The 27,810-nt window shown below is 35.7% G+C and overlaps 1 protein-coding gene across 5 annotated transcripts in view; it reads left to right on the forward strand.

The window, feature by feature from the left end:
• Positions 1-2,361: 2,361 nt before the first annotated feature.
• Positions 2,362-27,810, forward strand: part of nrg3a (neuregulin 3a) — a 600,542-nt gene continuing 575,093 nt past the window's right edge. For 3 of the 5 annotated variants that reach the window (XM_073920784.1, XM_073920786.1, XM_073920785.1), the window contains exon 1: positions 22,135-23,808. In XM_073920784.1, the coding sequence (XP_073776885.1) occupies positions 23,109-23,808 (700 nt within the window). In that variant the 5' untranslated portion in view covers positions 22,135-23,108. Of the gene's footprint in view, positions 2,632-6,822; positions 6,981-22,134; positions 23,809-27,810 lie in introns of those variants that run through there. The other 2 variants (XM_073920787.1, XM_073920788.1) reach the window with 1 other exon arrangement.

Consider the following 27,810-nt stretch of genomic DNA (forward strand, 5'->3'; position numbering starts at 1 on the left):
GCATGGAGTGGTGTTGTATTGATTAATAATACGTAAAATGTCTTCATTGTGCATTTGTTGTTTACATGAAGGACCATTATCTTATCCACTTTGTTTTTAAGTAAGGCTACTTGTCTGTGAATGTGCAAGACTTCCCATTCATCAAATTGCAAGACTGTTTGTGCTAAAGTAAAGGTTTTATAATCACAGAAATGAATGAATGAAGGCATTCTGATAAAGGACCAGAAAGCATTGTCAAGCAATAAATTCCTTAAGAAAAAAAGACCATTACAGTTTTTCTCAGTGCCTTTGGTGCATTTCTCACAACACTATTTACATTTGCACAACAGTCAATGCATTTCTAAAAACAATTAGTACAAACTGCAAAACCTAGTTGATAACCTGCAAAAGCATGTCACTTGCTCAAAATGGAGAGATCATTCCTCAAAAGCAAGTGTCATTGAACATGTCACCAAGAAGTCCTGACACCATTGTTTATGAACAAGATAGTCAAGTGGATTTGTCATGTTTTAATTGTGACAGTTTACTCTGTACATTTTTTCCAATGCAAAAATCTCCGATTTTGGAAACACTTCCTAAAAAGTATTTAATTTAATGATTCATTTTATTATTATTATTATTATTATTATTATTATTATTATTATTATTATTATTCCTGCTACTAATATTATTTTTACTACTACTACGACTAAATAGCAACTTAATTTATATTTTTGTAGGATACTGTGTCACGCGGGGCACGAGTGAATCATTATTTGAGTCGACTCTTTTGTAATGAATAGGCTCGTTTGACTTGGCCAAAATCTGCGCAGAATCGATCACCGGTGATCACCGCAAGATGCATGCCGGTTAGAAATGTGTCCGCCTTGACTTCGCCTCGCTCTGATGTCACGCTGACGTGCGCCAAAAAACTCTCGCGATCGCGAGCCGGGTACCTCGGATAGAGCAGTCGGCCGCAGTTGCTCTCAAAAGACTGCGTTACCAAAAGCATGATGGGAAACGACTGGCTGACGACACAGCTGAATGCTGATTGGATGAGACTGACACATTACACTTTATTATCTTGTTTAACTAAGGTTTATACCTGGATTTGTTGAATACCTTTTTTTTGTATTTTCGTTGATAATTAAAAAAAAAGTCATAAAGAGCATTACATATGGTTATTTATTTAGATTTACACACAAACAAAAACAAAACACATCTTTGTAAAACATAACGTGACCTATTCAATATAACTAAATGTTACTAATAAATCATTAATGTGTGTGTGCTGTATTTTATTTCTCTCTCAGTTTTAAGTCCTGTTTTTTGTCATTTTCACTTTTTGTATGTTTGTGTGAATTTTGTATTGTAATTTTTATGCAGCGTTATTCAATGAAAGTCAATCCAATATATACATATATTCAGACATACAAAGGTAATCAGACTGTTTTGTCATTATGCCTCATCTTTGTGTGGTTTCATATGAGAAGTGAAAAGGGTGTAGTAAACAAGACACACACACACACACACACACACACACACACACACACATATATATATATATATATATATATATATATATATATATATATATATATATATATATATATATATATATATGTGTGTGTGTGTGTGTGTGTATGTATGTGAAGTCAAAAGTAATGTTTAATAGACCAAGAATATTTTCACAGTTTTTCCTACAGTCTAATAGTTTTTATTCTGGAGAAAGTCTTGGGCTGTTTATTTTAATCTGGCTGGAGTAATATCAGTTTATATATACCTAATAAGCATGTCAATATAATTAACCCCCTAAGAGTTTATTTGTCAAACAATCATTTGTCATGACCCGTCACTCAAAAGCATCTTGCTATGGCTACTTCATTTATAATGTAGCCAAATTAGGTTTTTCGAAAGCTTTCTTGCTGTATAAGCTGTTTATTTTGTTATTCTTTTAACATTTGTTGAATATACAGAATTACATTTTAAATACACTCTTTTAGTTAATGAGCTGTTCATCTTCTGTAATTCTGAACCATTTTTTTTGTAAAAACTGTGATATTTCTATTGCATCCACTCCCATATTAAAAATACTATAGTAATGTATACTGTAGTGCTTTTGAACCATGTTATAAAATAGCCTATTTAAATTTTATAGTTGCTCGGGTTTCACAACAACTATAAACACAACCCAATACTGAAAAAACATATTCAAAATGCAATAACATTTACTATAAATCACCATAGTATTTTTTCATGAGGTCATTCGTCTGCGATAAAAAACGCGAACGAGAACTCCGCCACTGGTGACGTTTCCAGGTGGCTAAACAGCGAGATTCAGCAGGTGTCCGACTTCTGATGTAATTTTTGAGCCCTCCTCTTACTGCGCACGCCTGCTCTCGTTTACAATGCAGTCAAGGCGAGGCGCACCTCAAACGAGCCTATCAGCAGGTGAATCGGGGTTCAAAACGAACCGATTCTGTCCATTCATGAATAACAGAAGAGTTGGATCCTCTAAGCATTTGGCGTTTCGTGGTGGGTCTCAACGTCTTCTCAACAACGTGTCGCGTAAATATACATTACGCAGTACCATCCACAAGTCATTTGTCAGAGAAAATTTGTTTCGCTTGAACGACACCCAACTTGCAACAGGTAAAAAGGTTGTTTTAGCATGGGTTATGTGGTTTCTCAAGTTTTCGTGACATTTTAAAGACCTAGTGCCACGTGTTGGCTAATTTAATTTCATTACAAATCAGTTGATTTTGCATTATGTTTAGATGAAATGCTATGCAAACTCCTAAGTATTAATACAGTATTAATCACAGCTTGAATAACGCACCATGTGCACTTACACACATTAAGGTAAGGCAAGTTTATTTATATAGCAAATTCTATACACAATGGTAAGTCAAACTGCTTTACATAAACAAGAATAAAAGAAACAAGTATAAGAAATAAAAACAAAGAATAAAACATATTTTAAGAAGAGGAAATGATAAATGTTCAATGCAAAAAGAGAAATAAAACATTAAAATGTGTTAAAAGAGGTTTTAAATGAATGAAAAAGAAAACAAAGACATAATAGTGTGATCTGTCAGACATACAGTAGCACAGGGCTCATTAAAAAAAGGCACAGCTAAACAGATTGAAAGGAACTTGAAGAAAGCTGAAAACGTGTAACCATTGATTTCAATATAAGAAATAAAAACCCTATGGGATTCAATGGTAACCGGTTGACAAAATTAAATGTAATTTCAATTTTGGGGTTAACGATAACTAAGAAATTTTTTAAGGTTTTAGTTATTTTATTTAAATAGTCATTTTATTTAAGGGGTTGTTTATAAACAACCCCTTAAATAAAACGACTATTTAAATAAAATAACAATTTTCGCTGGTGCTATCTATAATGTTCTCTCTCTGTGTGTGTGTGTGTGTGTGTGTGTGTGTGTGTGTGTGTGTGTGTGTGTGTGTGTGTGTGTGTGTGTGTGTGTGTGTGTGTGTGTGTGTGTGTATATATGTGTGCGTGTGTGTGAGTAGGCAGTGCAAGCATGGGAATGTGTGCTGAGGTTACAGGGGCTGCAAAGGTAGACAATGATTGATTATCTGTAAAGTTCATTGATTTTATTTTGACCCTTAGTGGGAATCATATGAACACCATCTAAATTGTAAATTAAACAAGCCTGTTTAATGTCTCATCAGTGCCCTGTGTCCTTACCAAATGTGACTTTAATTTAGTCCAGACTGATTAACACACATCTGCATTCCCTGTGTTAAACAACATGGACAGATGGGGAAGTTTTATAGGTATAGAATGGTTTAACCGGAATGCAGAAATGTTTTAGGGCAGTGGTTCTCAAACTGTGGTACGCGTACCACTAGTGGTACGCGGGCTTCCTCCTAGTGGTACGCGGAGGAATCGCTGAATAATGAAAGAAGCAATTAACACTTTTAATCCTTTAATGCGTAATATAACATTGATGTGATCGGCATTGGCTGTTTTGTGAAGCGTACGATCACAGCGATGTGCTTGGAGTGTTTATTTTAGTGCATTGTGTCATAAGCTGCTGAAAATCAGTTTCCGAATTGATTCTGAAGCGTGATTTGACTGACATGAAAAGTGGCCAATCACAGTCGACCTTGTCTAGTTGCGTGAAACGTAAGGGCGGGACAAAGGCTTTCTGTGTTGCAGAGACAGAAAAAACAACTTAAAAACAAATGTTTTGTTGGAATAATGCTTCTCGGATGTTTTCACTATAGAGATGTCTAGCAGAGTAATTAAACCGCGGACATATTTCCTGCCTATTTGATGATCTTCATACACGTTTCGCTCTCCGACAGCCAGTCGACTCGCCTCTGACCTGTCACTCCTCCAAATACATTCTGAATGGCGGCGCGGGAATGAAGGTATTGCGCAATTACTCATTTCTGCAAATGCGGCGAGTGCTTTATTTTAACACGAGAGCGCATTCATGTGTGCAAATCGCTAAAACAGATATGCGAGCTCTTAAATAGGCTTTTTTCAAATGAACTGCAAGTGCTCTCATGATCGCGTGTGTGCTCAGATAGAATACAATCGCGATCTTTCCACTATTAAATTAGACATTATTTATCTTTGCTCCTTAACTAAATTTAGTCAAAAGTATTCAAAGTTATCAAATATTTAGAAATAGATTGATACATGATCGATGACAATGCTAATGGTCTTCTTATTTGGCTGTGTTGTGAAGTGAAACTTACTTTTAGCAAAGGTGGAACATTTTTTATTTCTTTACGACAAAATAATTATGCTGGAAATGTTTCTGGGTGAGGTATTTGTGTGATTTATACATTTAGCTGTATTCTGATCTGTCCTAAAGCATTACAGGTCAAAGCAATCCATTGTTAGCCTACTTATTGTTTATTTATCACAATTTACAATAAGGCTCTTAAAGCACTGCTTTGATAAATGTAGTGTCGTCATATTTCAAATACCTCAAGTAAAATGAATTCATTTGTTTTATTTTTTTTTACTAACAGTGTACTTGTATTTTTTTACGTTTCTATTTTAGATCAAGATCAAGTGTAAAATAAAATCTACATGTGATGTACAGCTATTTAAGAAACAAATTTGCCATATTGTAAAGAAAATAGTGTAAAATATGTAAATAAAAGGCTAAATTTAAATCTTTTTACCATATACTTTAATTTAACCTTTCAAAGCTTAAAAATATATATTTTTAAAAATGGGCAAAAAGTGTCTCTATGGCCTTAAAGATTATTTGGTAGTTTTACCAGTGCTATTGAAAAAGATTAATTGTCATGAAAGGAAAAATTGACTATACTTCCTTTGTTAGTGCAAATTATACATCTAGCTTTGGGATGTAAGCAATCAAACCATTAAATCAGGTTTACACTTAAAAAAAGTGATTTCATAATGAAAATCAGATTTTTTTTCAAAAGTAACCAACTAGTACTTTTTAAAAAGAGTAATTCGTATACCTAATATTAGTATTATTTACTAAATTTTTTGTTATTTTAGCAGTGTAATAGTATTTTTACTTGAGTACAAAAAAGATTTCACAAGCACTTAGTGCAGGTTTATTATATTATTAATATATGATTAATAAGTATTATTATTAATGGTTTTTATTTGTATCTATTCTTATGCAATGTTTTATGGGTTGCTGAGAATACATTTCAGGTCTTCAATACATAGCATGTCAGTCTTGAAAAAAAAATAGGTGCTGGAATTGATTTTCATTAGGCTGTGCCTGTATGAACCCTGTCATGTACATTTAACATGTATTTCAAGATTTGTCTGAAAGTGTATGAATATGACATATAGCCTATATTTATAAGGTCCAAGCAGCATTTCCAGCTTTTGATGAATAGGCTACTATGAATACTTTAGATTTAAGTACAGCAGTTTTCTTTTTACTTTTTAAGAACAGCGCCATTTTTTAATGAACTTTTAAAAGCACATTTTAACTAAAACTTTTTTTTTTTTTTTATCTGCAAGCACAGTTAATGTTCAGACTATTTCAAATGTTTAAAGTGACTGACAATAATACATATTCTTACTAATAGGAAGTAATCTGCATCGTTTTAAAACTGTGCACACCTGTAGCTGCTTAATTAGGCTTACGACGCAATTTTTTAATACTGGTTAAAAAATAGCGTCGTAAGGTGGTACTTGGAGAGACGATTTTTTTCTAAGGTGGTACTTGGTGAAAAAAGTTTGAGAACCACTGTTTTAGGGCATAGTGTGTTTTGCCTTTACCAGATTCTGGTCAGTTAATTGAGAATGCATCTATTGCACAGATTTGTATATTTTACTGTTTAACAGAAAAGCTTTAGGGATATGCCAAAAAGATTGCTTGTATGCCACCACACGTTCATGAGTTAACACAATTATTATCATTATTATTATTAGTAGTATTAGCAGTTGTATTAGTAGTAGCTGTAATAGTAGTAGTTGTTAGTGTTGTTGGTAAATACTTGTTTTTCTAATTTAAAGACTCAAGTGGTTTCAATTCATTGTAATTTTTTTGTTCTTCTCTTAAACACAAAATCATATATTTTGAAGAATGTTTAAAACCAGTTGCCATTTTAATTTGTAGTGGGAAAAACATTCTTTAAAATGCCTTTTTGTTCTCAGCAGAAAAAAAACAAGGCTCAAAATAGTGTGGATCAGTTGTTGGGTGACAATTTTCATTTCTCATCTGTCAGTTTAATCATTTCCGTCATTTTTATAACTAATGTTTCTTTTAGGATCAGTACTGGATCTGCTTTCTTATCAGAGTAGAATCACAGTATCTCTCTATGTGGTAATATGTTGTTATAAAAACTGCTTATTCTTGACAGTGTTGCCTGTCTCTGTGGGAGTGAAAGAACATTGAGTTATCTCCTCTGTCATCATGTGAAGCCTGGTACTTTGGACAACATGTCCTTGATGATTGATACAAGATTGAAGAAATTTGGGAAGCATCCTGCTGTACTGCTCATACCAGTGCACACCTAAGGTGAGGATACACACATGCACGAAGCAGCCTTAGCATACAGTACACGTTTTAAAAGTCACCACGAAGCTGCTTGGTGATCTCAGTTTTCCTCAGTGTTGTTGACATTTCTGATTGAATCATGAAGTTTGTGCTGGGCAAATTAAAGAGCTTTTTTAAATAGCCTGTAGCATTTTGTTGACAGGCGGGTTTCATGACAGCTTCATTGAATGTAACATTTCCGTGATACTAAAAAAACATACTCAAATGAAAGTACCATTACTTGCCCAAAAATGTAGTGCGAGTAGAGTGGAGTAGGCTACAGGATGGGAAAAAAAAAACTGAAAAAAATTAATAAATGTGTGATCTTTGTTCGGATTTTTCGGATCTATTCTCACTGCTAAAATAGACCAAAACAGTCATTATTTCATAAAAAATATATAATATATTTAAAAAAAGTTTATATAATATAATAAATATAGGCATACCGGGATTTGACTGACATGAAAAGTGACCAATCACAGTCAACCTTGTCTAGTTTTTGCATGAAACAGAAGGGCGGGACAAAGGCCTTTGAGTTTTACAGTGGCAGAAAATAACAACTTAAAAGCAAATGTTTTATTGGAATAATGCTTTTCAGGTGTTTTCAGTATAGATATAGTCTATGTTATTCGCAAGAGTAATTAAACCGCAGACATCCTACAATTTCGACAATCTACACATGTTTGGCTCTCTTCTCTCCGACGACCTGTCACTCTTCTGAAGCCTGGTTTAATACAGTCGGCGCGGGAATGCAGGTATTGCGCAATTACTAATTTCTGCAAATGTTGTGAGTGCTTTATTTTAACACATGTACGGTAATCGCTAAAACTGGATATGCAAGCTTCTGAATAGGCTTTTTCAAATGATGTCCTCTCATGATCTCATCATCGCGTTTGTGTATACAATCACGATCTCTTAGAAGTAGAAATCATTTATCTTTGCTCCTTGATCGTGACTAACATTAAACTTAGTCAAAAGCGATGAAGTATTTAGAATTAGATGGATGCATGACTGGTGACAATGCTAACGGATTTATTTAACTGTATTGTGAAGTGAAACTTAGCCTACCAGAACTTTTAGCAAAGGTGGAACTTTTTTTATTTCTTTACGACAAAAAAATTATGCTAGAAATGCTTCTGGATGAGGTATTTGTGTGATTTATACATAATAGTGGTATTCTGATCTGTCATAAAGCATCACTAAATTGTACAGGCATTACAGGTAATAAACACTGCTTTGAGAAATGTAGTGTCGCCATATTTCAAATACCTCAAGTAAAACAAAGTCATTTGTTTTATTATTTTTCTACTGACAGTGTTCTTGTCTTTTTTGTAAATTTATTTCAGTTTAAAATCAAGTGTAAAATAAAATATTGTATAGACAACAATGAGCAAATTTGAAAATCTGTGTAAAATATGTAAATAAAACCCCAAATTTAAATCTTTTTATCATATAAATTGATTAAACATTTAAAAGCTTGCAAAAGGTTGAGAACCCCTGACTTAAAGTATGAGTAAAATTAGCTCTTTTAAAGGACCTCATTAGTAATGAATATTATGTTGTAAAAAGCTGATGCGTTTAATGCATAATTTGTGGATGTGTGTGTAAACGTAACATTGTTTAGTGCATTTAGTTATTGTTTAAGGCCATTTCAGTCAGCATACAGTTAAACCATCTGATTTCACCAAGTAGGACATGTTCCTGGATAAACATCTGTTCATCCTGGAACAAAATTCCAATCAGAATAAATGGATAAATTTACCGTTTATGTTAAGTTTAGGTTTACGGTTAGGTTCATGCTCTTCTACATGAGTGTTATTCAACTATTATTGCCCTCTGATTTTGGTAATAATTTACAGTTATGGTTGGGTTTAGGGGTAGGGAATAGGTATAGATTACATTTTCAAACAAAAATTATGTTCCAGGATCAACATAATAGATGTTAATGCAGGATCACATCATACTACAGTAAACATCCATCATCTTCTCAACAGTGACATGCAGTTTGATTATGCTTAAGTTGTTACTTTACACTACTGACTGTTCCTATAGTAAAACAGTGGTAAGGTAATGGTGATGTGTAGTTTAGGTACACAATAGAACTAATCAGTGTTGGGGTAATGCATTGTAAATAACGCGAGTTACGGAATAGTAGTACGTTTCTAAGTAACAAGAAAGTTACTTATGCATTTTAAAAACGCATTTTAAAAATTGAGTAATAATATCAGAGTTATTTTTAAAAAAATGTAATGCAAGATACTTTTTAGTTTAGTTAATTTGCTTTTTAAAAATAAATTGCTGAATTAAAATTAACACTGTCACGTTGCAGGAACGGACAGAAATAAAGACGACAGAGCCTTACATTTCTGCGATGAAAAAAACATTCTCATTATTTTAAACGCATGAAAGAAAAGGAAAAGAAGATTATCTGAATGAACAGTGATTTTACTTTTTAATCAGACAAAAAGTACAAAAGTAGCACGTTGCTTTAAACTTTCATTAATTTGGATATAAGACATGTATAGCTCTAGGCTCAGGAAGTTCTCCAAAGATAAAATTACCCTACATTCATTCTTTTATGTTTTTTTATTTTTTTTTGGGGGGGGGTTGGGGGGTAAATTAAGGTTATACATTGTGTTTTTAAGTGCAGAGCTCCTCTACCCCCCCCCCCTTTTCAAAAAGTTCTGAAAAAGATCTAGCCCCAGCCAGGTCAGAATAAGTAGCGCTAAAGTAACTCAAATGATACGTAACGCATTACTTACTACAAAAAGTAACTAATTAACGCAAATAGTTAATTTTTGGGGAGTAACTCAATATTGTAATGCAATAATTTGTAAAGTAACACTGGAACTGATTTGGTTTGGATGATCTGGTTGAGACTGGCGTATGGTATGATTTCTTTTCTGCTGCAGTAATTTGTGTGGCACTGATCTAAAATCATTATCACATTTTAGTGATTATATTATAATTATATTAGTCGTAGTAGATGACTATAAATAGGGTTTTTGGATTTTTTGTTTTGTGTATCATCAATTTATGTCTTTAAAAGTTGCATGATGGACATGCAGTACCTTATATTTTTATGTGTTTACTTTCACTTATGTAGCTTAAGAAATAATTTCTTGATCTAAACTTCCAAAAAAACACTTTTTTCCTCTTAAGCCTCTGGGGTCTGAGAGTGTTTTGGGACCTTCGAGAAAATTAGACATGCACTGACTGATTTGTGTTATTTTCAGTATCTTAAAAACATACTAATGGCTATAGTGATAACACTGTAAACAGCACAAGCTGGGCTACAATAATATCTAAGAAGCATGTATGTATGCGATTGTGTTTTTTTACGGACTACATAAAAATAGATCATTTGTTTTTGACTTGAATTGGTTAATTTAAAAGAGACATTTAGAGACTTTAGACATTTTAAGATTTCTATAGATGTAGATCTCTCATGTCTCTTTGCTGAGTTTCAGTTTATTTTAATGACGCGTTTCTAAATAAAGATCACACAGACCAATGTGGCAGGCACCACACCCTGTTTGTTTTCAGTATTTTATAAATGTACAGAGCTTTTCTTTCATTATGTGTGAATTAGGGCTGGGCGCTAAAATCGGTATTGATATGTATTGACCTAAAATTGTCAATATCGATTAAAAACAAGATTTGGTATGTAGATTCAGTACAAAGTGCTAGCTTTATTAAAATGTGTCTGCTGAGCACACGTCTTGGAAGCGATGCCAATAAGCTTAGGGTGTAAGTTTGTCATTTTCAATGGAGTTGTGCACGTATACCACATGCTTTTTGTCTTTTTTAGCCCTACCTAGTTGAAAACATCTAAACTTTTCCGAATACTGCGAGCGCAAATAGAACTCCCCAATCAGCTTCACACTTTGTATGGAATATACACATTTCTCTAATAACGGCAGAAACAGTCATGTTTAAAAAGCCCACACAAACACTGCAGCGCTTTTATGCTGTTCTCCATAAACTTGGATCGGAGCAGCAGCAATGTTTTTTCCATTTTTCATCTTCTGAGAAAATGGTTAATGGTCGCCAATTTATGAGAGACGCCATGGGAGCGCAAGCGCAAAGTCCATTGTAAATGGTCAAGAAATCCACGTGCTCGCGCTTGTCACTTCAGGTCAGAATAACCGTGATATGTATTTAATATGTATTTAAATAATGATGGTTGGTTTCTTTACTTGAATGCTCAGATTTGATTATCATAATTTGTGTTGTTGACAGAGTTTGAGGTTTACGGTATAGTAATTATTCAGACTTTAAATTTGCTTTGATTGTTCTGCATTTACACTTTACAATTGCACACAATTTGTAACATTTTATTTATCAAGCCTCTTTAAAGGGTCATGGAACACCAAAACACATTCTTTTGAGCTGTTGACAATCATATGTGTCCCAGACTATTACAAAAAACACTATTCGGACACGCATATTTCACAAAAAAGTGGAAATTGGTTGTTTTTGCGTTATTTAGAGCATTATTTTATTTAAACTTCCGGTTTAAAACGAATTTTTGAAGCTGCGTCACAGCCATGAGATCAAAACGTTTATTCCAGCGTGTAGACTGGATGTTCGTACCTTATGATGTCTCTGAGTGTGTTTCATTCATTTATGAGTAAGACTTGGCAATCAGTGCGGTCTATTGTGTATGTGGTGCAACTTCATTAATAAGCATGATAGCTTCGAAGACTGTTGTTACCCGTTACAGTGTTCAGATGGCAGAGAGACACCACGTTGTGTTGTCAAGCGGGAGAACATGAATTGTTTGGAGTTACGGGTCGTCAGTGTTGCTTTTATAATTTGCTGCAGTGAAGGTTTTGTTTTCATTTTCCCTCTATGAGAGCGCAGCTGGACTCACGTGTGGCTTACAGTGCACGCGACGCACAACAGAAATGCGTGTCTAAGGAACATTTTTTTTTTTACCCGAGAGATTTTCTTATCTGTAAATGGTGAAATCCGGATTTGCCGCTCGTCTCCTTTTAATAAAGATGCAGATCCAGTTGGTGTTGATTGTCCTGTCTTTACAGATTTGTTAAGTGGTCTTTGTTTGTTTATTTAGAGGCAAAGTTAGGTAGTATCATCTAATTCTTATAAGTATGCAGTATAAGTATTAATAAGACTTCTGCTGTGTATATATGTATCCAACACAAATTGTGCTTCATGTAATCCCTGCTAGGTTGAACAAAAATTTTGATTGACAGATGAGCCTTTCATCCTGTCTTAAGAGTATCTCATAAGTGTCTCACAGATTTCTAGTTTTGCTAGTGTTTTTGGTTTACCATTACATTGTAGTTTTATTGATTAGTGGAAACTCAACAAATTCCCTCCATGGCTGCAACAGTCTCACTTACTGTACATACCCATCATTCACCTTACCTAGTCACTGTTGGAGTTCTTCAGTCATTAGGAGCTTGTCCCTTGGGGGCCATTGTTTTAAAATCTCCCTGATGAAACGACTTTGCTCATTTACAGCCTGTCAATTCCTGTCACCGCTCTGGATAGAGAAGTGGGTTTTGTTGTCTGTTCGTATAACCCTGAAGGCTAGTCTTGTCCACAAAAAGAACCTGATTTGCTTGATATTTAGTTCATGACCTTTTGTTGACTTGTTTCATTTGGTCTAAATCATCATGACCTTTTGACCTGCTTCACTTGCATCACATTATTGTTTTCTTTTCTTCTTTTCTTAATTATTTCTCTGACTGATCCCAGTCTCTGTCTCGACCACCTTTATAATGTTTTGTCATTCTGTAGAAGAAAATGTCACAACATTGGATGGATGACCTTTTTAAAGCTCCGTCGACTCACTCTAATCCTTCATCTTCACCGTGTGATCTTCCATCTGTGACCCCTTCACATTCATTCTCAGCCTAATCACCTGCACCGTAACACAGACCCTCACTCATCTGGACAGCCGAGTGTCTCGTAATCTTCGATGTATGGATACCAGTACCACCAGGGATCTCTCTTAGCCCAAAGACATATGGTTTTGTGATTTCTCTGTCTGTGATATTTGCTTATCTTTTTGTTTACGTTTACTACCCCTGAAGAGGTTACTGTAGTGATGTGTAATGAGCTTTTAGTCCTGGTGTCATGGCCTGATATATTGATCTGCTGCAACAGCAGTATTGCTAAAGAAAGATGTTAGTAATGGTTCTACTGTATGAATCAGTATAAGAGAATGTCATCCCATTTGCTTGCCTTCATGTCGAAAAAAAACAAAACAAAAAAACTTCACAATTGATTATTATCAATCACAATTAAGTATTATTATAACAGAAAAAAAATCATACACACAGCTTTTATTTACCTTTGAAAAAAAGTGGCGTTTCCAAAATCATTCATAACCAGCATTCTAATTACCCCGATTCATTAGGAACTGCTGTTTTAATAAACTCAACAGATGAAAAACAGAAGCTCTCTGCTGTTGGTTTGCGGACAGTCATAGCTAAGACAAAGGAGCTGAGTGAGGACCTGTGGCTATACATTGTGGCTGCTTACAAGTCAGGAAAGGGCTATAAGGCCATATCGAAATGTTTTGAAGTTCCAGTGGCCATGGAGCAAAGTAAACGTTCCGCACTGCGAAAAATTTTAGAAGATATGGTCGGAAGCTAAAAGTGACACCTGTGCTGGTCTAGAGGATAGTAAAGAGGTAAAAAAAAAACTATCCAAGAATCACCAACAAGGCCATGCTGATGTAGCTGGGCTTTGCTGGTGACAGTCCAATGGACCAGGGAAAATAATCACAGTTATCGGCATTATGGAAAAAGAGCAAAAATTCAAATCCAGTTGAGAATTTGTGGAGGGAGCTTAAGATCAGGGTGAGGACAAGGGGACCTTCCAACCTGAAAGAGTTGAAGCTCATCACTAAAGATGAATGGACAAATACCAGTGAAGACATGCAAAATGCTTTTCAGCAATTATAGGAAGCTTTTGATTGTTGTAATAGCCAATAACGGGCTTTTCATTGGTACACCTATATTAGGTACACCTGTCCAACTGCTCGTCAACACATTTCTAATCAGGCAATCACATGGCAGCAACTTAATGCATCTAGGCATGTAGACATGCCATGAAGGATTAAGGCAGATCTGAAGGCAAAAAGGGGTCCCTAATAAAGTGGCCGGTGAGTGTATACAAAACCTTTTATTGATAACTACACTAACATACGTCCCTTTAATGGCAAAGCTGATTTTTCAGCAGCTGGTACTTGAGAAACTTCTGATGTTTATAATTGCAGATTTTTGATACATAATTGTATCATTAGAAGCTTTTATAATTTGACAGATTTATTTAAATATATTGTACGACAACCTGGTAACCTACTCATAATTATGTTAAGCATTGTATAATGAAAATACAGCCTGATATAAAATTAACATTTTTTAGGGAAATGCTCTTCTCTGGAGTTTTGTAGAAAATACTGTTCTGTACTAAATGACAGTGAATTCACTGTCAATATTAAATTGTTTTGATAGTCCTGTATCCCATTTAAAGCAATATTTGTTTGTACGAATATCCTTACAAATAGGCTAAAACATTTTAAAATGCATAATAAAAGTAATGGAAAACAAATTTTCTTTTTAAAACAGGATGGATACTGCATGTGTTCACTGACATTTCTTGAGCATCAACTAAAATAGCATGGACTGAAAGATTGCTCTGTATTTTTGAGAATCATTAAAGATTCTGTATTTAAAAGTAGAAGTTCCACATTGAGCATTCACTGTACAACCGAACAGTCAACTTTTTATCAAATTAAATTAGTGTAGTTAACTTATGACTTGACTGAAAGTTAAATCTACAATTACATATTTTATACATTTGTACTTGAAAAAAGTTTTGAACTCAGTGTTGTAAGTAATGAGTTCATTAAATATCTCATTACTTCAACTTAAATGGAGTAAGTTCACAGTACTCGTATAGATTAGTTTTTTTATTCAGTTTAAGTTCTCTTTATTTATCGGGTTTTTATATGCTCTAATTGCTTCATTTACTCAAATCGCTAAAGTTTACAGTATCGTTTTTGGAACTTAAATGGTTTGTTGTAATTGGTTTTCTCTAACAATTTGAGTTACCTTAACTCTTTGCGTTTTACAGTGTTGAATTTCTCCTGAAATATCTTAATTTGTCTTCTGAAGACAAACAAAGGTCTGAGGTGGTTTGGAATGACATGAGGTTGAGTAATTAACACAATTTTCATTTTTGAGTGAACTAACCCTTTAGTAGTTGGCCAATGAGACAAACACACTCACAAAAAAAAAAAAAAAAAAAAAAAACAATTCTAACATGTAAGTGTTCTTTTTAATCTTTTGTGAGAACTGTAAAGCACAGTCATTTGAGCAAATGACTAAACCTGACCTTTACTGGAAGGTTTGAGTTGTTTTCTCGAGTAAAAGTTTTCCTGTCATATTCTTAATTTTGGTGCTTTCTGCTCTGATGCCTCACAGATGTGTTTTGTGTTTCTTTACATTTCCTTCAAACAGGAAGGCTTCGCTTTTACAGGCTCTCAGGAGTGCCTGATGGACAAAGTGCTTTCGCCTCAGTCTTAAGAACAGGACTGTGTGGGCGTAGTGCTTTGGGATTTAAAACAAGGAACAAGAAAGGCTGGGAAGAGGGTTTAGTGGAAGGATGAAGAGTAGATGTAGTGTTGTGTGTTTGTGTGTGCGAGCACACATACTCATATGCATGGGAATGCATGTGGCCCTCGGCAGAAGTGGTCTAATCATTGAGTTGATGCGAACTGGCAGGTTGATGCATCCTAAATCAGACAGGTAGAAACACACACAGCTCTGTCAGTCATTTAATGAGTAGCATTAGCTTAGATACATGCGGGTTGAGAAAACATTCACTCAGAGCTATGCTCACCAGTCAAGCATGGACTACCGAATAAAGCATCTTCACTGAGCAGAAGCAAAGCCTTTAGCAGGATAATCTTAAGGGAGCGTAGTATGTTAGAGCAAGGATGGATAAATAAAATTAGCAAGCCGCTGTCCTGCTTTGATGTTGTGTGAGCACATAGTTCTGCAAGCAGGACTCAAAATGAACACCCGCTAAGTGTTAAATGTGTGGAAAATATGGCTTTGGCATATAGGCAAATTTAGTTTTAGTCAGTCTGTACTCTGAGTCATGCTGGTGTATAGTCTGATTATGCTTTTGTAGCTGCTTAAACAAAATTACGAGTACCTTGCATTTAGACTACCTGCTTGGATTAAAGGGATCACACCCCAAAATGAAAAATGACCCCATTGTTTATTCTGCCTCATGTGGTTTTAAACCTTTGAGTTTCTCTGTTTTGTTGAACGCAAAAGAAGATATTTTATGAATGTTGGTTACTGGCACCCATCGATTTACAAAGTAGAAAAAACTATTACAAAACCCCAAACAGATGTTAATGGCCGACAATTACCAGCATGTTTTTAAATATATTTTTTTATTCAACAAAAGAAACAAACTTAAATAGTATTTTTTATTTATTTATTTAATTTTTTTTATTTTTTATATTTTTTTTTACAAATGAAGGGTGAGTAAATGATGGCAACATTTTGTTTTATCAGTGAACAATCCCTTTAAATATACAGTATTTATTTTTCTTGACGTTTTATGACATCCAGTTATTACAAAAAACTAACAAACAAACATAAAAAAAAAAAACTGCATTAAATGTGTTTGCTAAATATATATTAGATAGGAAAACAGATTTTTTTTTTAATTCAGAATTTCACTTTAAGATTTATATTTGCTTATCTTTTTTATTTAGATGTTACTGCACTTGTGTCCACACTCAAAAAAACAAAATACTACTGCTTGTTCAAACCATACCTGTTTAAAATAAGCTGAAACAACACATTTCTTGTAATTTCTTTTGCCAATTTATTTTTTTTATGTTCAGTCCACTTAAATTTGTAAGCCACTGAGTTAACTTAAGAGTTTTGTTTTAGGACAGCATGAAGGGATTGTGTTGATGCAACTACCTGGTTAGGGGATTTGTAGTTCCCAGCATGGAAATTGAATTAAGAGAGGAAAAATGTTGACAATATAAGTAATCTTACTGTAGGTGTCTAAAGTTAATAGATTTGTTAGTTTAACTTTAGTTTAAATATTTAGAAGATTTTCATGCAATGTTTTGAGTTTTGAGATTACCAACTTGCAGAAGCACCCATGCTTTGGGTATTGGCTGCCTAATTAGCAAAAATGCAGTTTGTTTCTTTGCTCAGTGAACCGTAACTGTCCTAGAAGTAGTTCTGAGATCAGTCTCAATCAACTGTATATGTAACTCATGAAATATGCTTTTAATTCATTTAAGATAACTTCAAATTAATCTAAGAGACTTCGAAATATACAACACATCTAGACATACATGATATTATCCGACCTTTGTGTTTAGGGTAAATATAATACAAATATATTTAAACTTCTATTTGATAAAATGATATTGGACCAGTAGGTAGTAGGTAGTGCTGTCGGCTCACTGCAAGAGCCTCGACTCAGTTGGCATCTCTGTGTGGATTTTGCATGTTCTCCCTGAGTTTACGTGGGTTTTCTCTGGGTGCTCCAGTTTCCACTACAGTCCAAAGACATGTGGTACAGGTGAATTGGGTAGGCTAAATTGTCCGTAGTGTATGAGCGTGTGTGTTAATTAGTGTGTGTGGATGTTTCCCAGAGATGGGTTGTGGCTGGAAGGGCATCCGCTGCGTGAAAACGTGCTGGATAAGTTGGCGGTTCATTCTGCTGTGGCGACCCTGGATTAATAAAGGGACTAAGCCAACAAGAGAATGAATGAATGAATGAATAAATGATATTGGACCAACTCAATTGCGTTTAATTGTGCAATTAGTTTTTTTTAGTTGGTGCTAAACAAGTTTATTGGATGGACATCCTGCCCTCAATTAAATTGAGTTAATCCAATGAGTTATTTTTTGAGTGCATTTTGGCATGTTGACGTCAAACATTGGGAGCTTGAAAAGGCTAAAAAAGGCACATTGTTTCATTCTGGCCATCATTTTAATACAATCATGCCGTATTATACTTGGAGCTGGAGTAAATGCATACAGTATAGACCTGTAGTATACAATACTATTTTAGTGCATTTGTGTTAAATTTGCTACAAAATAAATCATTCATAAATATGCTGTACTGTATGCAGACATTCACATTTTGCTTCGTTTCATTTTCTGCGCTGGTTGGCTGATGACGAGTATTGAAGATTTGTTAAATATAACAAATAATATGCTCTTACTTGATCTGTCTCAGACACATCATTGCCCACTGAGTCTGATCTCACTGAAGTGGATCTACTGATACTAGATTTATGCCAGTAGTGAACAAAGTTAAATATCAAGGGCACTTCATTTCACACTACTTGCAAAGGTCATTTAAATATAGATGTGTAAATGTATAGTTCAGTTGACAGTAAATGGACAAAGAAGATTTTTTTATTATTAATAATTCTCTCAGAATCATGTCGTTTCAGTGTTGCATTATTTTCTTTTTTTATTGAAACAGAATTTGTTAGGCAAATTGCTGGATATAAAATTGTGATTTAGATCGAATTTGTGGGCAGATCCAAAACAGGGCAAAACACAGCATATATTTATTATTAAACAAATCTCATGCTATACAAGGCTTTTAGAGTTAATGTTAAATCAAACTTGCAGTGTTAGTTTTGACATTTCCTCTTGTATTTCAAAAAACTAAATATTAACAACGGCATATTTTAATGACATTGTGATTTATTGTAAGTGTTTAAATAATAGGGGTTTGATTTTATTTCTGTAAAAACTGAGAGTTTGTGATGTCATTGTCATGGCTACACAGGACTTAGTCCATGACAAAATTGTTAAAATTGCTTTTTTCACTGGATTTGAACATTCTTTAAAAGATGACGGATGATGTAAGTTCATAAGTCAGCAAATATATTTAACATGCAAATATAAAACACTGTTCTATTGTTTTGTTTTAAGACATTATAACGAAAAAATCTTGTGCCTTTAACTTGTAGTGCATTTTTAGGATTTGCTGCGTGATCTTTTTAATGTCTAAAATGGATTGGATTTACTCTTGTTATGCTGTAATACTAAATTCTAGATCCAGGTCATCTGTGTTGGAACAGTTCTCTCAGATTCTTTTTATAGGAGCACTCAGTGATTTCTGCTGATTAGAAACACTGACATATAAAGCAGGTAATATTTGAAAGGCTTGTGTCAAGTTTGGGTGACACGGTGGGAAAGTGGGTGCCCTCACAGCAATTCAAACCCAAGCTGGAAATGTTGGCCTTTCTGTGTGGAGTTACTTGTTCTCCCCTCGTTCCTGTTGGTTTCCCCTGGGTACTCAGGTTTTCCCCACAGTCTAAAGACATGCGCTATAGGGGAATTCATTGGGTAAGCTAAATTGTCTGAAGTGTGTAAGTCTTGGTCCTCTAAGTTGGGGGTTGAGCCTTGGTCTAACAACCCACTTTATAAAAAAAACTAGATGTCACGAAACACCAATATGGTGTGGTTAAATATCAAGTTCTATGTAAATGTCCCTGGGAGTAAGTAAGTATGTATGTCAAGTTTAGTCACAGTTTACTCTCTGTCGTAGCCCTATAGCAATATAAAGTTGAATCATCACCAAAATGCTGCTGCCACGTTCCAGGCTAGGTCTGAGATATGAATATACAATTTGCTATCATGTAAATTGAAAAACGTATCCATTCTCAGTTCAGCAATGCAGTCCATTCAGTTATCGACATTAGATCTGTGCTATTTGGGGAAAATATCTAATTGCAATTTTTTTGAACAGATAATGCGATTTCATTTTGATTTGCAATTTTAATGTTGTAGTCGAGGTTCAGCTCATTCTGTATCATAGTTTCTTAGTGCTAGTTAGTAATAATAACTGAAAAGATATTAACTTATTTAAACATTTATTCTAATTTATTTTTAAATATTCAGAAATTAAACATATTTTTTTTTCTCTAGAGCCAACCATAAATACAAAGAAAATTAAGTACACGTACCTTTCTGTAAACAAATTGACCTCAAATCAGGGAGATAGTTGTTATTATAAAAACAAAATAATAATAAGTATAAAAATACAGAACACTCAAATACAAGACAATCATCACTCAGTTGTGTTCACTCAGTCGGCTAGTAAGACTATCACAGACAGGCAGCAGTCACGTGTTTGCTCTGGGCAGGGGAAATTAAATAATATAAATATATTTTATATCACAGCCCCTTTTAATTTAGCTAATCGCACCGTTTCAAATCACAATTGCAATTCGATAGCAAACATAGTCATTATGTATGCACAAAGTGTTGAACTATTAGAAACAGTTTTGCTTTTTAATACCAGCTATGCCAAAACATGAATTCACAAGCTTTGTAATGTTACCACGTAAAATGTTCTTCTCATAAATAGATGCTTACACATTCTGGTGTGTGTCAGCATTGCTATGTTTTATATAATACAGAACAGTATATTTCTAAATTTGATTTAACATAATAATAATGGGCATCTGGCACAGTGGGTTGCACATTCGCCTCACAACAAAAAGGTTGCTAGTTCGAGCACCATCTGGGTCAGTTGGCATTTCTGTGTGGAGTTTGCATGTTCTCCCCGTGTTTGCGTGGGCTTCCTCCAGGTGCTCTGGTTTCCTTCACAGTTCAAAAATATGCATAAAGGCTTGAAGGGCATCTGCTGCGTAAAACATATGCTGGATAAGTTGGCCCTACATTCCGCCGTGGCAACCCCAGATTTATAAAGGGACTAAGCCGAAAACAAAATTTATAATAATAATAATAATAATAATAATAATAATAATAATACATTGTCAATAATTATTTATTTAGTTAATCATTATTTAATTAGTTAATAATTAATAATAATGATAATAATTAAAACACATGCAATTGGTTTCTCTGTTATTGGAGCATAATTTTTGAACATTATTCACCACATTCAAGTTGTTGTTGCAGGATTTAATCTGTTTCTCCCTGTTATTTGTTTCTCTCTGTTAACATTAGTTATGCATAATGTCTGATTCTGAATCTATGCCCTCTAGGTGTCAGTATTAGTCCAAGAGGGCTGTCATATTAGACAGCAAATAAAAACATAAAACAAAAAGCAAAAAAAAAAAAAGAAAAAAAAAGAAAAGCACACTTGAAGTTAGAACCAGCAGGAAACAAACCAGCATCTCCGTTGTCTTTGAGAATTAGTGTTATCCACTCCCTTTAATTACAGCCCTTTAATGTTGCACTACAGTCTATTTAAAACAAGTACCACCTATTAGCCAGTGCACACAACTCCTAACTCTTCCCATCCATTTACAGGTTTGGTTGGAGGGAGTGATTGACAGTTCTATAGGATAGATGCTGAGGCTCACTTTGTTTACAGCAGTCAGTAATCTCTTTTTCCGCTAATACCGCAGAGCACTGACATGGATCTCTTCATTTCTTCCCTGTATCTTGTCTTTCTCTCTTTTGCCCTCTGCTTCTCTCATTTTCTATCTCTTCCTGCTGTGAATGGTTTCTCAACTTGTACTTATCTTTCCTCGTTCCTCTCCCTCCCCATCTCTGTTTCTCTCAGTCTCTGTCTCTAAAGGGGTGGGGAATGTTCTTGTGAAGAGAGCAGGTGCAGTGCCTCCCTTCTCTCTCTCTCTCTCTCTCCCTCTCTCTCTCTCTCTGTTTCTCTGTCTGTCTCTCTCTTTTCTGGCATCAGCAGTAGGGGAGAGTAGAAGGCTGTCTGTGTATGTCTGGCTGCAGTGTCGTAGACTTGAGCCGCGGTAAAATCCCACAGGAGATTAGAGCGGGAATACACGCTAGTCCGGACTCTTTAGAAATGGCATCCTTAGGATAAAGCAACAAACAGGCAAAACAAGCGCAAGCGTGATGAGGAATGGATGAATGTTGTCTCATGGAAAACCTGCACGCTGTCTCTCTCTTTTTTTAACCCTTCTGTTTTTCTCTTTCCGTCCGTCTTCGGCAAGCTCTCTCCTCCCTCCCTCCTACCCTCCCTCCTCTCATCCCTCCGCTCCGCTCCCTTTCTCTCTCTCTCTCTCTCTCTCTCTCTCATTCTCTCTAGCGCTCTCTCAGTGGAGGAATGTAGATAGAGGGAGAGCGTACGCCTGCTGTTCTGCACGATATCAACGGCTCGCTGTACGGTGGTTGGTCTGCGTATCAGATGCTCTTCAGGACGGATTTGCACTGCTAACGGATTTGGTCATCTACGGTATCCTTCTAGACAACTCTGCACCTGCCACTGCCTCTTATGCTGGGTTTATTGCTCAGCTTGCACGCACCGGGTTCGTGCTGCAGGTCCCTTGCTCCCTTAAGGATGCTATAAATCAGCAGGAGCTTCAGTCGTGGAGAAGGGGACGTAGTGCTTCATGGTCATCGCAGAGTCCTCCTTTCGTGAGGAAACCAGCTTTCTGGGATATGTATAGCTGACTCAGCGATCGAATACAAGACCGTGAGTCAGATCGAGACCTTGAAAAAGGAATTTGCAAGAACTAAGGAGCCTGAGAGGAGAAATATGAGCTATCGTTCAACTTTTCCCAAACTTCACCTTGAAATATTGCAATGAATGGAGATACAAAATCGGAAGGTAAATCTAATTGTGGTGTCATCTGCAAAAAGAAGGATTTGATAATCTGACGACCGAGAGTACTGCTGCAACGGCTGGTGCTCGGAGTCAACATGCAGATGATTTCACTCCTCCCTTTCCATCCACCTTCTTTGCTCGACACCTTTTTTTAAAAATCTATGTTATTTTGGTAGTCTTGGGGCCATCTGGAAGTCGTTTGGACGTATTTGTGGAACTGAACTAAAGGACTGTCCTTTTTCCGGATTCTGCAGCCACTGAGATTTCTACCTCCGGAATTCTACTGGGTGTATGCGCTTGTGTGATTGTGAGTGTGTGTATGTGTATCAGTTTGTGGCAGTGTGTGGATGTGATTTGCCTGCCTTGATGTGTACGTAACTATTTCTGTGTTCTTGCGGTTGGGTTTTACTTTCCCAATGTCTGGCACTGCTGGCCAGCATTTCATCTTGTGCTGTCCATGTCTGCTGAGTGCCCGGCCTTGGGGTTAACCCTTAACGTGCCACAGGCAAGATGAGTGACAGCTCGGGAACATTGAACAACTCTGGGGCTATGGTACTGGAGGAGCCCGATGGGAGAGGTGGCTCCGGTGGACGTGAACAAGCCCAGGCCCCTGCGCGTGGTGGGATTTTAAGGTGTGGGACCTGTGCTCTTTGGCCTCGCCAACAAACCTGGCTCTGTGTGGTTCCACTTCTCATTGGCTTCATAGGACTGGGGCTCAGTCTGATGCTGCTGAAATGGATTGTAGTGGGTTCTGTGCGTGACTACGTGCCTACTGACTTGGTGGATGCCAAAGGTATTGGTCAGGACCCCATTTTTCTGTCCAAGCCTAGCACTGTTCCTAAGGGGTCTGACACAACTACTACTACTACCATTATTGGAGGGGTTAGCTCGGTTAGTCCCACTGTCACCACAGTGGTGCGGAGCAGGACTCGAACGGGAACTCCTCCCAACATTCCCCCTAGAGGTGGAGGAGCATCCGGCAGCCAGGTGACTCAGAAGAGCCCTTCTACACGATTTGTCACTCGTAATCCCACCTTTACGACCACCGTGGCCTCTACCACCACGTCTACTGTCCATACATCCACCTCCAGCCCCTCTCCCTCCAATCCAGCGGTTCTCAACGACTCCACCCAAATGTGGACCAGGGAGCACTCATCCACTGAGAGGCACGTGACCACACCTGGTCGAACCCACGTCAGCCGCAAAACACGTAAGTTTGAGACTTCTTCTATTCCTGCTGGTTTTGCTTCTGTAAGGGTTATGCAGTTCTTCTGGCGAGGAGGGGTCTTGGTGATCAAATAGTCTTTGTTGACTTTCTTTGTAAATTGCCTTTTTTTTTGCACGGTACAGTGTTAATGACATCCCAGAGGCAAAGCATGACAGTCTTGTGGCTGCATGCAGTCCCGTCTATGATGTTGCCAGGGAGCAGCAGAGACACTAATGACAAGCAGTGACTCCGACCACTCCCTGTGTTTCAAAATGTGCGGTAAATTGAATCAAGTAACACAAAGAGAATTTCAGGGGTGAAAAAAAGCTATTTTTGATTTTTGTCACCAGCTACAGCACATGAAAAAGCTTATGTATTAGGATGTCAGTTAGAAAATGTTTCTTTTATCTCTGCATTTGCTGATTCTCTCTTCATACTGGATTACTGGAAGTGGTGCTAGCGATGTCTAATGATGTAGCCATTCTTTGCATAAATATAGAACTGACAAATATTTAAATAAGCATTTTCCTGTTTTTTAATAATGACAGGAACCTCTAAAAAAACTCTTCATATATGCTGATGTTATTCCTCAACATTAATGTCATTTTAATTGTCTAAGCACACAGAAATTGATTAATGCATCACCATGCCTGATTGCTCGCACCTGCTCACAGATTTACCTGAAACCATGGTGTTGTTGTCCATATGTGATATTGCAGTATGATTATAATGGCTATACTGTAGTCCTCAAATCCCTGGATACAGATACCTTCACAATTAATGATCATGTTGATTTAATACAGAGGACAGTTTGTTTGGAGCGGCATTTAGATTATTAGGCAGTATGTCTGAATATTCGTCTCAAGGATTAGAGCCTTTTTTTTACTAGTACTATGAATACTTCAGTGTAATTTGAGCCTTTCTTTAAACCCAACTGGTAATATTGGATCATAATGTCAGGTTTTAAGAGGCTCATCACTCAATGAGATTATTTCACTTTCTGTACTTAATCCAGATTAATTTACCTTTTTCCACGGAAGCTGTCACTCCTTCAACTACTGTTAGTCTTTAGGAGACTTACCTTGTCGTTCCTTTAAAAAAGGTGTTATGTATTTTCATGTTTTTATTTGACTTTTTATACCCTGATTTTACAAGCACAAAGACATGAATGTCGATTTGTCTATATAATAAGCAGACACCCTTACAATTGCTGTAATAACCCACAAATAGAGGTGTCATAAGTCTTTCAACAAGTTCTTATCAAAGTGTAGGTTTGGTTGTACAATAATTCATTACCAATGCAATTGTCTGACAGAGGATATCTTAATCCTATATGTCCCCTAGCAACAATTACCTACCTTTATCAACAGCTCAGAGAAAAAGATAACCGAACCATTTGTGATCCATGTGCATTCGAGAGCCCACAGCTGTGGCTCATCTTAAAACTAATTACAGCTCGCCATATTTGATTTTACAGCTGGAAAGAAATATTTCATTGAAGACTTTCCAGGTAAAGTGACCATTTTGTTTTTCCCAGAATAATTGTTTACACAATTGACATTGGTGAATCGAGTGTCCTGTAATCATGTTTTCCCTTGTGGACTTTTGTTTAGTTGAGCATGTGGTTGTTCTGATTCTGCTGAAAATAAATCTGTTTGCAGCTCATGTAAAAGGTATGCAAATTTGCCGGGTTCTGGGGACACTTTGCGATGAACTGACCGTATAAAAGCCATATCTCAATGTTATCGATTATGAAGTTGCTGAATCAATTGTAGCATTAACTGAAAACAGCTTTGGTTGAAACTGGCTGACACGATTCCTGGTTCCAGCTGACTGCCATTTAATGACCATCGATTTTCCTTTGTTTTGTAACATCAGGCTGATTACGAGGATTAGTTCATGTCATCTGCCACACTGTATTGGCCATTTACCACGCTGTCTCAGTATTTGTTCTCAAAATTCATGAGGATGATTTTGACATTAAGTCATTGCCAGTGGTAAATGGCTAAAATCGTTCAGTATTTATCTTTGAGTGAGGTGATTTATTTGTCTCTTCTGTCTGTTTCCTGTTGTAATAGACTGCCGCAATAGCACTCCCTTCCAGTACTATTAGAGCTTAATTTCACTATGAGACTGTTTAAAAAAAATGTCACTTTGATTTATCTTTTTAAGATCTCCTAAAGGAGGGATGGAGCCTTAAATATTAATGCTTAGAAAGGGAAACATGTTCAATATGTAGAAGAGCATGTGAATAATTGACAAGGGTGCGCTGAAAAATTATCAGGGAAAGGGATGAAAAATGTGCATGGTTTTATAAATAAAGGTGGAGGAGAGGATGGTTGAAGCAGGCAGTGGTGGCTAGATTCAGCATGTCAATGTGTAGAACGCGCCAGAACTGGAAGCTGTGTGGATTTTTCTAGTCAAAACATTACACTTATTTTCCCCCTCACAGACAGACAGAGTTTTATTTTGGTCCAAGGATATTGTTTTTATACAATACGTAGTTTATTGAGAGGTTCGCACTGTAGTGCACCAGCAAAACGTCTGTTTTCTCATTAATAAAGTCATAGCTGTATGACTTTTTTTGTTGAAACACACAATATTTCAGCAAAATTGCTTTTTACTTGCATGCTTTGGGCTACTTTAAAAGTTACGTTGTCAAATTTATAGTGCTAAAAGTGAGCTTTTAAGTTTGGGACTGTCAAACATATTTTATCGGAATGTGGAAGTTTGAATACCATTTGACAAAATTTTTATATGGAGAGTACTTTGACATTTTTAAAAAGGTACCACCAGGAAGAATCTTAAATTATTTAACTAAAAATTTTACTGAAAAATCATATTGAACTTTGAATATATTTTTTAAATAATTATTGTTTAGGGGTTTTTCACCTTTATTTTTGAAAGGACAGTAGAGAATAGACAGGAAAGCATGGGGAGCAGAGAGAGGGGAAGGATCGGCATAGGACCGCGAGGCGGAATCGAACCCGGGTCGCCGCGAGCACCAGAGTGCATGTGTCGACGCACTAACCACTACACCACTGGCGCCGACACTTTGAATATATTTTTGTGTGATTTTTATTTATTTATATTTTTAGATATGTCTAAGTAACTTTTTATTGTAATACCTATTTGTTTTTATTATGTAATATTTTTATGTATACCCATTTTGCAATGACATTGCCATAAGTTGTTAATGTGGCAATAAATAAATAATCGGGCAGTCCTTTTTACCATAAAAAAAAAAAAAAAAAAAAAAAAAAATATATATATATATATATATATATATATATATATATATATATATATATATATATATATATATATATATATATATATATATATGTGATAACTTTTTAACTTTAATAAAAAATTACTTAGCCCTTAAAGTACCATGACTTTCCCTTAATGGCTATATATTTTATTCTAACATTGATATTTTATTCAAATGATTTAAAACCCAAAGAGTTCTGAGTATTTCTACCTTGAATCGCCATAATAGTCAAATTGACCGCATGCATTTTAGTGTCCTATACGGTTACACTTTACAATAAGGTTCATTAGTTTATGCATTTACTAACATGAACTTATCATGAATAACACTTGTACTGCATTTATTAATCATAATTGAACATTTACTAGTGCATTATTAACATTCAAGTCCATGCTTGTTAACATTAGTTAATGCACCATGAGTTAACATGAACTAACAATGAACAACTGTTTTTCATTAACTAACATTTATTAACATGAATATATACTGTAGTAAATGTATTGTTCAATGTTTGCTCATGTTAGTAAATGCATTTATTAACATTAACTAATGAACCTCATTGTAAAGTGTGACCTCCAATACTTTTTCTTGCGCCTTTGATTATACTTGCCTCTGTTACCTAGCAACTTTCTGCATACAAAAACATAGCGTTATTTCAGATGTCTTTCAAAATTCCAAAAACAACATTTTCAACTTTTCAACATGTTCGGGATGATCTAAGGCAGGGGTTC

Source organism: Danio rerio, chromosome 13 (genome assembly GCF_049306965.1).
Source record: "Danio rerio strain Tuebingen ecotype United States chromosome 13, GRCz12tu, whole genome shotgun sequence".
In the NCBI taxonomy this organism is placed as follows: Eukaryota; Metazoa; Chordata; class Actinopteri; order Cypriniformes; family Danionidae; genus Danio; species Danio rerio.